The sequence below is a fragment of the Nothobranchius furzeri genome, chromosome 11, assembly GCF_043380555.1.
Source record: "Nothobranchius furzeri strain GRZ-AD chromosome 11, NfurGRZ-RIMD1, whole genome shotgun sequence".
NCBI classification, from domain to species: domain Eukaryota; kingdom Metazoa; phylum Chordata; class Actinopteri; order Cyprinodontiformes; family Nothobranchiidae; genus Nothobranchius; species Nothobranchius furzeri.
The window spans coordinates 60,883,282-60,897,901 of record NC_091751.1 but is presented as its reverse complement, the minus strand read 5'-3'; the positions used below and the strand labels follow the sequence as shown (position 1 = coordinate 60,897,901).

Genomic DNA, 14,620 nt, shown 5'->3' with positions numbered 1-14,620 from the left:
GAGTTCCATTGATACGTCTTTAGGTTTTCCGTTTTCATTTTCTAAAACTAAATTAGTAATATCATATAACCATGAATATAGAACAAGGTTGATATTCATAATGCAGGCAGAAGCAAGATTAAAATATCCATGCATCCATTTCCCCCCCTAAAATATTAAATTGTAAATTTAATATCAACAAAACCATATTTACTTCATTTTACATTTTTTGATCCTTTCAAATCTAGATTTTATTCAGAGGCTCATATTTTAGTTGCTTTTACTTGGTCACTCCAAGAATCAGTGATTAAGCCAAGATACACAGAGTTGTGTCTTTCAGGCATCCACCTGCAGCTCTGCAAATAAAACACAAGAAGCACTAAAATATTCACTCACAGTTTATTCAACCTGCTACTTGTTTTTCCACCTTTACCTCTACTTAGACAAACACGAGGGGGGTTGTCTACGTAGGCATGCAAGACATGGATTTTCCCATGTTTTTGTTTGCGGAAGAAGTTTATCATAGTGGAGCTCAGTTGGGCTGTGAAATAACTTTTTTTTCCCAGCAAAAGGAAAGGTGCATGGAAAAGTTGGTAGATTTCACAGAAAAGGACCACCATGTCAATTTCTTTGTATTTTGCTGATATTTGTTTGCTTTTACGTCGTCAAAGTAAAACGTTTAAAGTGTTAGAAAATACATTTTTGCATTAATGTAAGCTGCAGGGTTTCTGCCCCTGAATGCTTCCTGCATTCAGCTCCAGCTTCTGAGTCCCATGAGTAAAACACCTGCAGTGCTGTGTGCACACCATGTTGCATTTGTCCTCCTGAGCCCATCCCCCTCCTCTCTTTTTTAATATTGGTGGTGAAAAGCCTGCTCTCCTCCTTTTTTTCCTTTCTCCATTTATCTACATCAGCCTGGATTTTCTCCCATCGGGTCCCCCTCTTTTGTGCATGTGTGTGTGTGTGGCTCAGTCAGGGTGGAGCTGGATGTTACAGAGGTAAGAGAGAAACAGGTTGGGGGTGGGGGGGGGGGGGTGCAAGCATCGGGGTTGCTGAGGTCAAGCAGACCATCTCAGATGAAGGATAATCTGTGGTGGTCCCTGGCAGTGGGGGTCGAGGCCCCTGCGGAGCATGCCCATTTAAGCCTTCACTCCTTCACCAGACACATTTCTTTTTCACCTTCCTCCTTCTTTTTGTGTGGTTCTCTTCTCTCCGCTCCTCTCCTTATTTCTCCTGTTTTGTTTTTAGCCGCCACCCATCACAGCCACGGCTACACTTCAAAAAGATACTTGGCCTGCAGCAAAAGCCAAACGTTTAGCAGGCAGCAGATCCCAGTCAGACGGGCTGGGTTTGAGGAATTCCTGCCTCCCACTCTTCAGGAACTGTTTTTTGCCCGTTCGGGGGCCCCTGCCATAACTGCCAGTAGCCTCCTCCTCCTCCTCCTCCTCCTCCTCCTCCATCTCCATCTCCAGCCAGGGCCCTGTTTGCAAATTGAGCCTGACAAAAAAAGAAACAAAACCTGGGGGTGAAAGAAGGGGGCAACTTTTCAGAGGGTGTGGTACAAAAGCAAGATGATTTTTTTTTTTTTTACTTATACCACATTTCTGTGAAAACCTTAAAAAAACCTAAACACAAACGTTTTGGGGTGTTTGTAAAGATTGAAGTATACATATTGCTTGCTGCATCTGGAAACATCTGTCCACACCGGTCTTTTGAATTAGCACACCTTAAGTAGCTGCCAGTTATTTTCACCATTGTGAAAAGTATTTATTTGAGCAAAAACATTCTTTTATGTCTGCTAAGCTGCAAAAACACACAAAAAGGAAGAACAATGGGGAAAAAGAGCCTTTTCAATGCCACAGCAGTGGATATCGTTGCTAAACTTGGAGTTTCGCCTAATATTTGATTTGCAGTCAACTCTTCCACCATCTAAACAGTTTAAGCATGCAACCTTTGCTGTTATTATGTCATCTATGTGTCACCAGCTGCTTTTGCTGACTGTTTTGACCCTGAATTGACCTTGAAGAGAACTCCGCATAAACAGGGCAGCATACTTGGATGGGTCTTTTTCATGTGCAGGACAGATGTTTTGTACCACTGTGGAGAGAAAGGGCTGTTGCAAGGAAGGCAGGAGGACGAAAAGCTAGTTAGAAAAAGTGTTTCTCCAAATGTGTACACCGAAGGTCTCTCACCCTCAACGTCGTCCATCTTACCACGTATCTAGTACCATTTTACTGTCTAATCATTTGCTGCCATCTCTGCTCTTAAGTCGGCAGAACAGAAGCAACTAAAGTTTTCGCAAGACAAAAAAAATATATATCATATTCATGCAATTATTGTCCAATTGTATAAAAATAGATCCTTTAGAGTTTGGAAAACTTCAAAGGTTTCAAATATGCTTGCATTGTTTATTAATCCCTTCATGGTTTGGTCCCTCCCCTTGGAGAATTTTATTAAACACACAAAAAAGATAACACTTTACAAAATGGGTCCTTTTATTAACATTACTCAGTGCATAATTAAGCATTAATTAACAAAGAGTCCCTTTATTAGCATTACGTAGTGCATTATTGATCATTAATTAACAAAGAGCCCCTTTATTAACAATACTTAATGCATTATTAAGCATTATTAACAAAGAGTCCCTTTATTAGCATTACTTAGTGCTTTATTGATCGTTAATTAACAAAGAACCCCTTCATTAACAATACTTAGTGCATCATTAAGCATTAATTAACAAAGAGCTCATTTATTAACATTACTTATTGCATTATTGAGCATTAATTATCAAAGGGGGTGGCCTACTTAGTATTACATAATAATTGGCATAAAGTTAAACAGGTAATAATATTTTATGCTTAATAATGCAATAAGAAGTGTTAATTAAAGGACCCTTATTGTAAAGTGTTACCAAAGTGTGATAAAAACAGCTCTCTTAGGACCAGATAAGCCAGTAGAGGAGACTGTGAAAGAGTATGTACCCTGGTATTCAAATTTTAATCCGTGGTGACACTGGTGTCACATCGCATTTCAAACATCTGCAAAATTACCTCTGGAGTTATATATTCAAGCTCAACAACTCCAAGTGACATCACATAAATCAAAAATTATTCTATTTCTTTATTTTAATTAATGTTTTTCTACATTTTGATGTCTTTACTCCAATCTGTTTTATATTTAAAAAGGTTTGGGTTCTTAAGGATTAATTCAAAAGTGTTTTGCCTTTGCTGCTTAAAGAAAAAAGAACCTACAAATGGTTAAAAGCCAATTGACCATTTGTAGATCTGACTGGGTAATCAGATCAAAATTACAGGGTTAAGCATGTCTATCTCTGTCCTTTTATCGTTGTTTAAAATGTATGTTGTTCTTTGAGGACCATAGCCTATGGCTACATCTGGTGCATTTACACAAACTAGTGCTCATTAATGTGTATTGTCCTCTCCAAATAACACAATAAACAAAACAAAACAAACAAACAAACAAAAAACGAACAAACATCTGAATGAAGAGCATCATTTGGTATTTTTATTAATAAAACTCCAAATGCAGCTTAATTTACAGAATATGAACTCAGAAAACTGTGGATATTGAATCTTTTATCACCTCCTATCGGCAAATGACCGAGACATGTTTTGATTGTAGACATTTGAGAAAGTGCTGCAAGGGTTAGACACACACCTCCATGCTCCACTGCTTTAAGCTGCTGCATGCATATATTGTGATCAATAACCAGATAAAATGCAAAGTAAAAGTTCCTGCAGGTTGCTTTGTCAACACACTTCTGACAGCCATCCAACCTGCAACAGCCCTTTTTCCTGTCTGCACTCATGGATCAGAGAGATGCAGAGAGACCAGGCAAGGGCTGGAAGAGGAGAAGAGGATTTCCCTTGTAAAACTCAAGTGTGAAGCAAGGGCAGGACGCACCCCCACCCCTCCACCTCCACCACTACACTTCCCCTAACGGTGATGTCAGTGCGAGCAGGGGCTCCCTGATAAAAACCTTTGGACTGGAATGAAGGAGAGCAAGAGAGAGAGAGAGAGAGAGAGAGAGGAGGAGGAGGAGATGGAGAAGTGAATGGAGGAGGACATTACTACTACTATTGCCTGGACCGGTGCAGCAGCAGCAGCAGAGAGGCGCACGCTGAATCGCGAGCAGACACCGGACAGTGATTTATGGGACTCGTTTGTTTCTGTCCTCCTATTACAGGACAGCGTCTTCTAGGGGAGCTGTTGACACTTTGCTCAGTGCGGTGTTTGCTTTTGGAGTTGGCCAAACTCACCTTGCGGTCATGTTTTTGGAACAGGACGCGCTAAAAGGTGCGACAATGGGCAGGTAAAAAGTACCAGGAGGACTTTTGTAACGCGTGTTTTGGATAAACTCGGATGAGAGTGATTTTGTAAATGTGATTAAACCAGAATTTAGTTATGCACCTTCCTTTGTCACGTTGGTGATTCTGACACCAAGTCAGCCGTGGCGTCCTCGTCTTGCGTTTAGACTGATATGAAAGAGGCAAAGCTATAAAAAACGACTGCAGCTGCGCCAAGAAATTATTTAATTTAGCTGACTATATATATTTTTATTTTAAATTAAAAACATTATCTACATTATTCGAAATCTACAAATAATAATCTCAAATTCTGTGTACTTTTCCTTGTGTGACTTTGCTGATTCTTTATTCTAATCTTATTTAAGAGAGAAAGTTTAAATCAGATTTACGGATGGGTAATCTGTGCAGATGTTTTAAATGGTCTGAACATAATCTGGTGTAAGGCTTTTAAGCAGGTTTGGTTTTGTCTTTATTCAGAACAAACGCAGACTAGTCAGAGAAAATGTTGTTTATCAGACTAATAGCAATCTTCCTCATCCTCATCACAAACACGTGGCTACTCAGTCCAGTTCGATCAGATGCGCTTAGGCGGTACAAGAGCTCATTGGCCCGGCGGGCGGACCGAGAGCTGTCCAGACTAGCAGGTGAACCCTGCACCGTCTCCGGCGTCTGGCGGTCCCGCAGGCAGCCCCGCGCCCTTTCCCCGGTCCAACACCGTCCCCTAGCGGCTACCAGCCGAGGTGCGCTTTACCCCGTCCTGAGCGCTCGGGTTTGCGCAGGCGAGTGCAGGTCCGACACCGGGGTCCGACAGGTCGCTCCTGCTGGGGAGGACAGCGGCGGCTGGGGCGCTGGCCAAGAGGCGGAGGTGAGAGCAGGCGGTGGACAAGTTAAGTTACTCGAAAGGTTATATGAGAACAAAATCTCAAAACACGAGAAAGAGTCAAATAATGCCCATGGAGGCGCGTCGCAGGAACCCGGGAGCCGTGCGCCGTCCCCGCGCAGCTATAGCTCCAGGTTTCCCCGCAGCCCAGACGCGAAGCTTCGCTATGAGGAAGGGGGACATGCCAAGTGGGAGAAAGTTTCTCCCAACAGCTCGGCACACCACGGTGGCCTCCGGGTCCCCCAAGACCTACCGCAGAGGGACGGCGACAACCAGTCTTCCACGGTGACCCTGGAGGATGGCGCGGAGGATTATTCCGGAGAGGTGGAGGAGACGGACCCGCCGGGTAGCTCACCCTGGAGCGGTCCCGTGCCCAGAGTGCCCCCCTCCTGGATGACCGCTCTGTACTTCCGCGGGCACTGGGAGCAGCTGAAGGTGAAGCTGGCCGAGGGAGTGGAGCTGCCACGGGCCAGGTTCAGCCTGGAGTTGTGGGTGAAGCCGGAGGGCGGGCAGAGCAACCCCGCGGTCATAGCAGGTGGGTGTAACCATGCTCCACTAACGCACCACCGCAGCTATTCTGCCTTCTTCTATCTCTGCTTTAACTTCATCCTCCTCATTATTATTAACTTTCACTCACATTAGACCAGATATAAGACTTTCTGGTGCAGCCCGAAATACTGTTGAAATACTTATAAAATATTGTAAGTTACCATTCAACCTTCTCAGCTTCATATTGTTATTTAATGAAATGTTTTTGACCAGTAACTCAGTGGCCATGGGCTTCGATGTGTTATAAAAAAGCATTTAAGTTTTTTTCTAAATTTCTAAGTTAATAAATGAACCCTGGAACATGCATCCCTGGAAACTAACAAAAAGAAAGTCATTATAAAGAGGTGGCGAACAAACCTCCCCATCTACATCATATTTCTGCACGAGGAGTGAAAGAATGATCTGTTGTGATTCATTGCTTGAAATTAGGTCAGTAGTGGTTATTATGAAGACGTGTTAGGGTTTAATATAAAAGCAGTGCCATTATTTTGCTGTATTTTCCTAGTTCAAAAATAAAGAAGTGTCTCTAAGCCTGGAACTTACTTTTGTTTTCATGTTGCTGCAGCACAAACGAAACAATATTTCCCCTTTGGACACAGACTTAACATCTGAAAACACGTGGTTACCTAACCACAAAAATTCCCAGTGTGTGTTTCCCTTCTCTGCTCAGAGTTGCCTGACAGATTTTATTGAGTCTGAACAGCAGCCACAGACACTCTGATCCAAGGAAAGCTTCGGCTTTGCATGCTCTTCACATGACGACGAACATCCTTGTTTTTCTAACATTTAGAAATAAGAAAAGTGTTGCATTTGAAAAGCTGCACTCCTGACAGACAAACACAAATGATCAAACACACTGAAGAGAATGAAAGTGCCAGGGCGCAGCACCTCAGCTGTCCCGATAGCGAGGGAGACCACAAACTGTTACGTCTGCTCACATTTACTGTGATCAAAGATCCTACTGCGTTACACAACTGTCTTCCACCACGTTGCTTCCTTATGTGAGAACGGCATTTTTTGGCATGGGCTCTTTTCTTTGTAGTGTCCTGAAGGAATTTGACAAATACATTCAAAACAAACAACATCCTTTTGTTTCTAGTAGCTGTGACGCTGACAGAAAAAAAATCCTGTTTTACATAATAAACAAAGCAATGGGGACTTTTCTATGCATGCTTTATTAAACCTATTAAAGCTAATATACCGTAAATCCTCTAATACAGGCCCAGGCCTGTATTTGACTCAAGCTCATCAAGCTCCAGGCCTTTATTGGAAAGAGGGCCAGTAATAGAGGCAGGCCTCTATTTCCATTTGAGCAAAATGAAGTAATGTTCATTGGAGTTTTTGACAATTAAAATTGCGCCCACATTTTCAAAGTTAAACACATTTCTTTTAACAACGGTAGTTTCTGCTTCAGCCCTCCCCCCTCCCCCTGCGCAGCGGCCGCAAACTCACTGATGCGCCTGCAGCCTCTCAGAGTTCCTGCTGCTCTAAACATTAAAATAATTATTTCATTTTCTGTTCCTCACTTCTGATTACCTTCAGTGGTGTCTGTTTGTTACAACCACCAGGTACAAAAACTAACTTGTTTTTATTTGACTATTTTTCTGTCCTGCCTGTTTATTATCTTCCTGCATCTCCTCTCAATCCTAAAGAAAAACTGCTACCTGGGTTCATATATATTCACCTCATGAGTTACCTTTGAACTGCAGTTCTAAAAGATCTACCGACCGCAAAAACAGCGGAGTGCTCGCCGGCCACATCAGTTAGGTGTGTCACCGAGGACAAAACAGGTGATGCGCCCTGATCCACAGCAGCGAAACACATCAGGCACAAATAAAAGAATAAAAGACAGAAAACATAAAAGGAAATGAGCCGACATGAACGATTGCATGTTAAATTTGTTTTTGAGGTGGCAACACCTGATTTGATCATGTTACTGTGGCCGTGCTCAGGACGCAGATGTATGGAGCGCGTCAACAATCAGAGCTTTGCATGCACAAGCTGGTTAAGGTTAGGATGGGGGTGAGGGGAATGTTAAATTGCAAGAGGGTAAACGTCACAATTTGGTTAAATGTCCGTTTTACGGCAGGTGTCAGTGGCGACGCTCTGGCACAGCGCATTGCCTCCTGACGCGCAGGAGCTTGTCACCTGCTGACAGCAGGCTGCTGTCTTTTCCGAGGACTGCATCTTGCTGGTCATTATCACGTGACAGCGACTAGTTGATGACAGGCATAAAAAGTCACTATAGAGCGGTGAAGTCGACTAGTTCATACAACCCCTACTGCTCCCCAGAGTGTTCTGCAGCATAATCAGCACGTTCTCTTTGAACTTGATATCAAATTTTCGCCTCCTCTTCGTCTCTGCACGGTTAAAGTTACCCTCGCGGTCTATCACTGGCAAATCAAAAGTGAGACGGATGACACAACCGCCCCCCGTACTTGCTTGTTACCACATTCCACCCGGCCACAATAAAAAACCGGCCATTATTCACCGACTCCGACACCGGCCAAAATATGATACCCGGCAGTTAATTAAATACAGGCTAATATTAGAGGATTTACGGTAAACCAAACTGGCACAATGTTAAAAAAAGTGAGAATTCCCCTTGGTAATCATGAAACAACATTGATTAACTACGTCATGTGAAAAGCTGGGATGTTTCGAACTATCTACACTCGGGCTGGATTACTACCAGTCCAGAATTAAGAATCGCTTCGATAGAATCTTGAAACATAAAAGAAGGCTAAAAGATCTCAAGAAGTAACATACTCTAAATCCATCAGCTACAAATTGGAAGGTGGTGATTGGGTCTCAGCCCCCCTTATGACAAGTGGAAGTGTCCACCCCATCTGTAAATCAGGAGTATGAGTGTGTGTGCATGTGTAAGAGTAAAGGGCTTTGGGTGGTCGTAGAGGCGTCATTTGGCACTTTGGGTCTCACTCGTGTTAGAGTTTATGACTCAACAATAGGAAAGACGTGTTGGTTTAGAATCCCCTTTTTACCATAATAAATTACATTTCCTTGAATACTGCCTTTTATTTATATTTAAGTTTGTTTCATGCTTTAAAATGGTGAAGTGTGACAATAAAAACAAACAAAAAATACTTTTGATTGAGCCACATATGGATTTAGCCATCATATTAAAGCTCTATTTGGTTATTCTCTTCATCTTCTTTCCAAGTGTTATTTATTTTTCTTGGTTGCAATTTGCAGTTTGTGCCACTAGATATCACTGTCTCCCCACTGGGCCATTTAACTATTTACCGTGTCGTAAAGTTGTACTATTCCATCCATTTTCCTCTGCTTATCCTGAGTCAGGTAGTGGAAGCAGCAACCTAAGCAGAGAGGGGCAGACTTCCCTCTACCCAGTCACTTGGGCATTGCCTGGCAAGCCATCCTATATTTGTGAATATATGGTCCGGCCACGTCCCGGCCTGGGATCTTTCTGCATGGAGTTTGCATGTTCTCCCTGTGCATGCGTGGGTTCTCTCCGGGTACTCCCTCTTCCTCCCACAGTCCAAAAACATGACTGTTAGGTTAATTAGTCTGTCTAAATTGTCCTTAGGTGTGAGTGTGTGTGTGTGTGTGTGCATGATTGTTTGTCCTGTGTGTCTCTGTGTTGCCCTGCGATGGACTGGCTCTCTGTCCAGGATGTACCCCGCCTGATTGTCCATTGACCGCTGGAGATAGGCACCACCACATTGATCATATTTTTGTCTGTAATTAAATGGTGTTGTTAATAATTGGGAGTAGATGTCAAAACATTTTTTTTCTGAAATAGGATTGATTCAGATACTCTTAGCATTCCCTTTTCCCAGATGAATCAGAATCTAAACAGACATGTTAATGCAGAGACCAAGTAGATGTCAGGACATTACACCAATGACTCAACAAACAACTATCAGGATGAGCTAAATAAACAAACAAATAAGTAAAACAAAATACACCAAACACCACCGATGTTGGAGCTGAGTGAGTATTGGAGTTTCTATAAAAGTCAATGTGTGAAAAGAAGATTGCTTGCTAGCATGCTTGCCAGGGCTTTGTGGCCTGTTTTAAAAATAAATGCCGCTTAGAAACATCAGCATCTAATTTGATTCAGTGCAATGGCTGTGTTAATGCATGGCAGTGCAATGTTTCACAAAATTAAAAACACATTTACCATAAACGTTGTTGTTTTGCGTTACAAATAAAATGCTCTCATCTGGAGTTGCCTGAACCACAAAAAAACAAAAAACAAACAAAAAAAACACCCTCTTCCTGTTGGGTGCCATTAAATATTATATCCCCACAGCATAGTATGCATGGTACAGCACTTCTGTGGGGTTTCCAAAGAAAAGACCTAAACGTCTGGCAATGCATTGTGAAAGTTTTAGATTTCAATTTGTTTCGCTAATATAGACTAACCCTAATTAGAGTAATTTTCATGTCCTCAAGACTTGCATTTCACGAGTCAATAGCCACCCTGGTGCAAAATATTTAAAGTGAAACATCTCCAAAAAGTGGCCCACTTCCAAGAGCGTTTCACTACAGTTCCCCACTGAATAAAACCACACACATACATGCATAAGTGTCTGCGTGCACACATACCGCACCGAGGAGGGTGAAGGGGTTCCCTGACCCTTCGCCGTCCCAGTTGTTTGACATCTGGGCAGCAGATGTGAGTCTGCGTCTGTTGCATGAGCAGATGGAAACATCACGGCCTTGCCGTGGCTTAGTGAAAAACGTTCGTCCTTCTTCACTCCGTCCTCCTGCTCTCTCTCTGGCTCTGAGTGTTTTCTCTCCGTCTGTTTCCCAGCCACTGTGCAGCTTTTTCAATTCTTAAGTGTAATCTGCTCGGAAAGATTAAGTGGTTGTAAGTAAGAAAGTAAGTAGCCTTTATTGCAGACTCGCGGTCCAAAGAATACATAGAAAAATATACAAAGGTGGCATCAAAAAGAAAACAACAAACCCGTTAAAAGAAGAAAAGTATCCTACAAGAGACAATCGTACCAGTGCTTCCACAGTTTAGAGGTGTAGCGGACAGCACTATATCTAGTATTAGTCGGAGTTGATGACACTGTTCATGGAGACATCAAGACGGCATATAAATCTATACATAAAATTTCTTAAAACAGCTTTAAATGTGCCGACCCCAGCAGAAACAAACTATTCACTAGCACTAGTCCATCTGGGCTTTTTTTTACCAAAAGTCTTAATGCATCGTTGTGAGCCACCTGCAGTCTCTGGATACTGGCTGTTTTATAGTTCCACCGTAAATGTGCTGTGTGCAGTGAGGTACAGTAAGCTCTAAACAAGTTAAGTTTGACTTTAACAGAACAATATCCAAATTGACGACACAGTACATTTGCTTGTGCATATAACACCCGGCACTGACGATAAATGTCCTCGTCGTCTGACAGGATGTCTGTCAACACACGACCCAGACACAGGTTGTGTTTAATTGTGAGAAAGGACCGTTTTCATTCAGATCACTATTTATTTTGACATGTTTTCTTCTATAAAACATGCATAACAGTCCCTTCACTGTGTCCTAGGTGTCTTTGACAACTGCTCCCATTCACTAAGTGAGAAGGGCTGGTCTGTAGGCATTCAGACTGTGGAAGCAACAGGAATCAAAGACGCACGATTCTACTTCTCTCTTCGTACGGACAGAGCTGTGAAGTCCACCACTGTCTACGGCCACCAGCGGTACCAAGCTAATGCCTGGACTCACCTAATGGCAACATACAACGGCCACCGCATGACCCTGTATGTCGATGGGGCTAAGGTGTGTGATTTTTTTTGTTTAGAAGAACTTCTGGGTTCATTTTTTCATTCTCAGCTTTTTCATCACAGTCAAACGGAGACAATGATGGCAAAAACAATCCAAAACACAGGCCTGCTTAGTCTTTTTGCCCTGTAATTTTAATAATCTAATATTAGGAAAAATAAACATTTTTATATAGGTTTGTATGGACAGTAAAGTCTTAAAAGTGTTTTGGATAAAATTTGATTTTACATCAGTCTACATTTTTGCTTTTACACATCACATAGATCTCAAAGTTCTTACATCGCTTCTATCAGACATAAGCATTTAAAGCATACTTGCACGATCATTTTCTGGAAAATAACCATCAAATTATTATTGTCTATTCATGTTCATAATATTTTCAAATATGGGGAAGTTTACGTCTTGTTTCTTGATCATTTTTTTAATTTCCTGTTTTTGTCTCAGGTTGGAGAAAGTAGTTTCCAGTCTGGGAATCTCTACAGCTCATTCATGCAGACCTGCAGGACCTTATTTCTTGGCGGTAAACAATCTGACCAAGGACAGAGCTTCAGGGGCCACATTGGAGGAGTGATCTTGTGGGGCTATGCCCGCACCCACGAGGATCTACTGAAAACACCACTTCAGATTGACCAGAACAAGCCAGTTGTAGCCATGTGGAGGGATTTTACTGATGTAAATGCTTTCATATAATCTCTGTGTAGTCATTATGTAATGCAAACGTATATATTTGTTAGAATTTGTTTATATTGGGGAATTCTTGTTGGTTATGTAAATCAGAAGTGAACTGCAACTGTTACAATAACATTTATTGTCCTTAAGGTGCATCGTTTCTGGACCCCGTATAAATCTGGCCTTCACCCAGCTGTTGTCACCACTCCGGTCCCTGAACAAGAACTTGTCTCCACGTTCCTGCCGCCACCTTGTGGCCTGACTCAATGCGACAACCCAGACATCATCTCTGGGTACAACAACAACTGGCAGCTGCATCCTTCCAAACGCATTCTCTACCAAATCGTCAACCTCTCTGATGACGACGGTGGAAATCCAACAGTGACTCAATCCCAGATCCAGATGCAGCATCAGGCTATAAATGAAGCTTTTCGGCCTTACAACATCACCCTTGATTTGAGTGTCCTTAATGTTAAAAATTCCAGCCTTCAACGGAGATTTATCCTCAGCAACTGCCGAATTGGCAAGATTGGGAACCGCCAGTGTGACCCAGAGTGTGACCACCCAAGGACGGGCCACGATGGAGGGGACTGTCTCAGGATAGGCCACTGCTACAACTGGAAGAGACAGGATGGGGTTTGTAATGAGGAGTGCAACAGCATCTACTATGACTACGATGATGGAGACTGCTGTGACCCAGATGTCACCGATGTCCTCAAGACTTGCTTTGATCCCGAATCGCCAGAGAGGTGAGGTTATGAGCATTAAGCAGGTTATTACTTATAGTGGTCCTTCACTGAAAACACATGTTTTAATGGTTATTTCTGATTATAATCAGTCATTCTGAGATTTTTCATGCAGTTTGAACATGAAAATGGTCTCCTACACCTATCTCCTGCATTAGATTAGAAAATAGATGGTGAAGCTCTAGGAACTGAAAATCCTGACAGATCTACATCAAGCAGTTGCTTGGACTCACCCATCTTGGCTAAAAACAGGGAAGGCTGTTGTTTTCTGCCCTCTCCTGGACGCTAAACCAACATCTCCACTAACTGTTAGCATTAGCAACTCCACCACACGGCAGAACTCCTTCAAGCTTGTGTTATTAGTGGAGATAAAACATCAACAATGCAAGGCAAACAGAGTCAGTGGTAGCGTCGCGTTGCTATAAGCCAATCCAAGGCGAGCTGTCCAAATATCAGAAAATAAGGCCCTGTCCTGATACTAACACTTCCTCCCTTGTGCCCCTCAATGGCACATTCCCATCCAGGGGTGCGAGTGTGTAGGGTATCTCATTTATCAAGTGCAAACTTTGGCCAAGCTCCCTTTGCAGCCTTGATCTGCACTTTGCCGAAGTCCGCATCAGTGAGGTATTACCCTCCTCGATCTATTGTTGAATGGGAATTTTAAGAAGAAGGTGGAGCCATGGCTCAAGTAGAAAATATGTATTTTTAAGTATAATTATCAAAATATTTAATATTTTATTGTTGTGTACAGGTTTGATTACAATGTTTCTCTGTTGGAAAGATGCATTACATGTCTGTTGATAAATATTGTTCACTGATAACGGTGCCGGTGAGCATTTTAGGACACATCATGCCTCACTTGTTTCAATATCATTCAGTTGTAATAACATTCAGTAAAATTTTACAAAGAGCAGAGTCAATGTTCTCTTTTCGGTCAGGAAAAAACCCATCTGGAATGTTCTTGGAAATTCAATTCTTCAATATTAGAAAATTGTACCTAAAATGAACGAATTTTTTTTCAAGACGATTAATGGTTTTTATCCATGATCTGAATTGAGACTGTGTGTGTGTGTGTGTGTGTGTGTGTGTGTGTGTGTGCAACGGTGGCACAGGAGTTAAGTGCTCGCCCTGTAATCAGAAGGTTGCAGGTTCGAGCCCCACTCAGTCTGTCGCTGTCATTGTGCCCTTGGGCAAGACACTTAACACATCTTGCCTGCTGGTGGTGTTCAGAGAGACCGGTGGCAGCTGTGGCTGCAATGTAGCTCATCACCACCAGGGTGTGAATGTGTGTGTGAATGGGTGAATGACTGATTGTGTTGTAAAGTGCCTTGGGGGGTTCCAGGACTCTAGAAGGTGCAATAGCAAATACAGGTCATTTGCATATTTGTGTTTTCTCCCACACAAACTAAAGTCGTTTTTGTAATTAGTCTTCTGTTTATGAATTGCATTGCCAGAAGGCACACTTGTTTATTGTTTGTAACTTGTTATCTTAACTTGTTGAGTTAGGTTTACTTCGGTTCCAATGTATTTAAAAAAAAAAATTAGATATTCATCTAGCCCCAGAAAAAAAGGGAAAGAGAAAAGAAACTTACTGATTGCATAGACGCCAGGTTTGTATTGTTTTTTTTTTTATTCCAAAGATGGTCAGAGTGCCAAATATGTAAAATTAGCTTTAGATCACATCACCTATTCATAC

General features: G+C 42.3%; 1 protein-coding gene across 1 annotated transcript in view; it reads left to right on the top strand.

Moving 5' to 3' along the window:
- Positions 1 to 4,595: 4,595 nt before the first annotated feature.
- pappa2 (pappalysin 2) overlaps positions 4,596 to 14,620 on the top strand; it is a 169,493-nt gene continuing 159,468 nt past the window's right edge. Inside the window, exons 1-4 of the mRNA XM_054746689.2 lie at positions 4,596 to 5,722; positions 11,274 to 11,506; positions 11,954 to 12,181; positions 12,329 to 12,927. Coding sequence (XP_054602664.1) covers positions 4,810 to 5,722; positions 11,274 to 11,506; positions 11,954 to 12,181; positions 12,329 to 12,927 — 1,973 coding nt within the window. The 5' untranslated portion in view covers positions 4,596 to 4,809. The remainder of the gene's footprint in view (positions 5,723 to 11,273; positions 11,507 to 11,953; positions 12,182 to 12,328; positions 12,928 to 14,620) is intronic.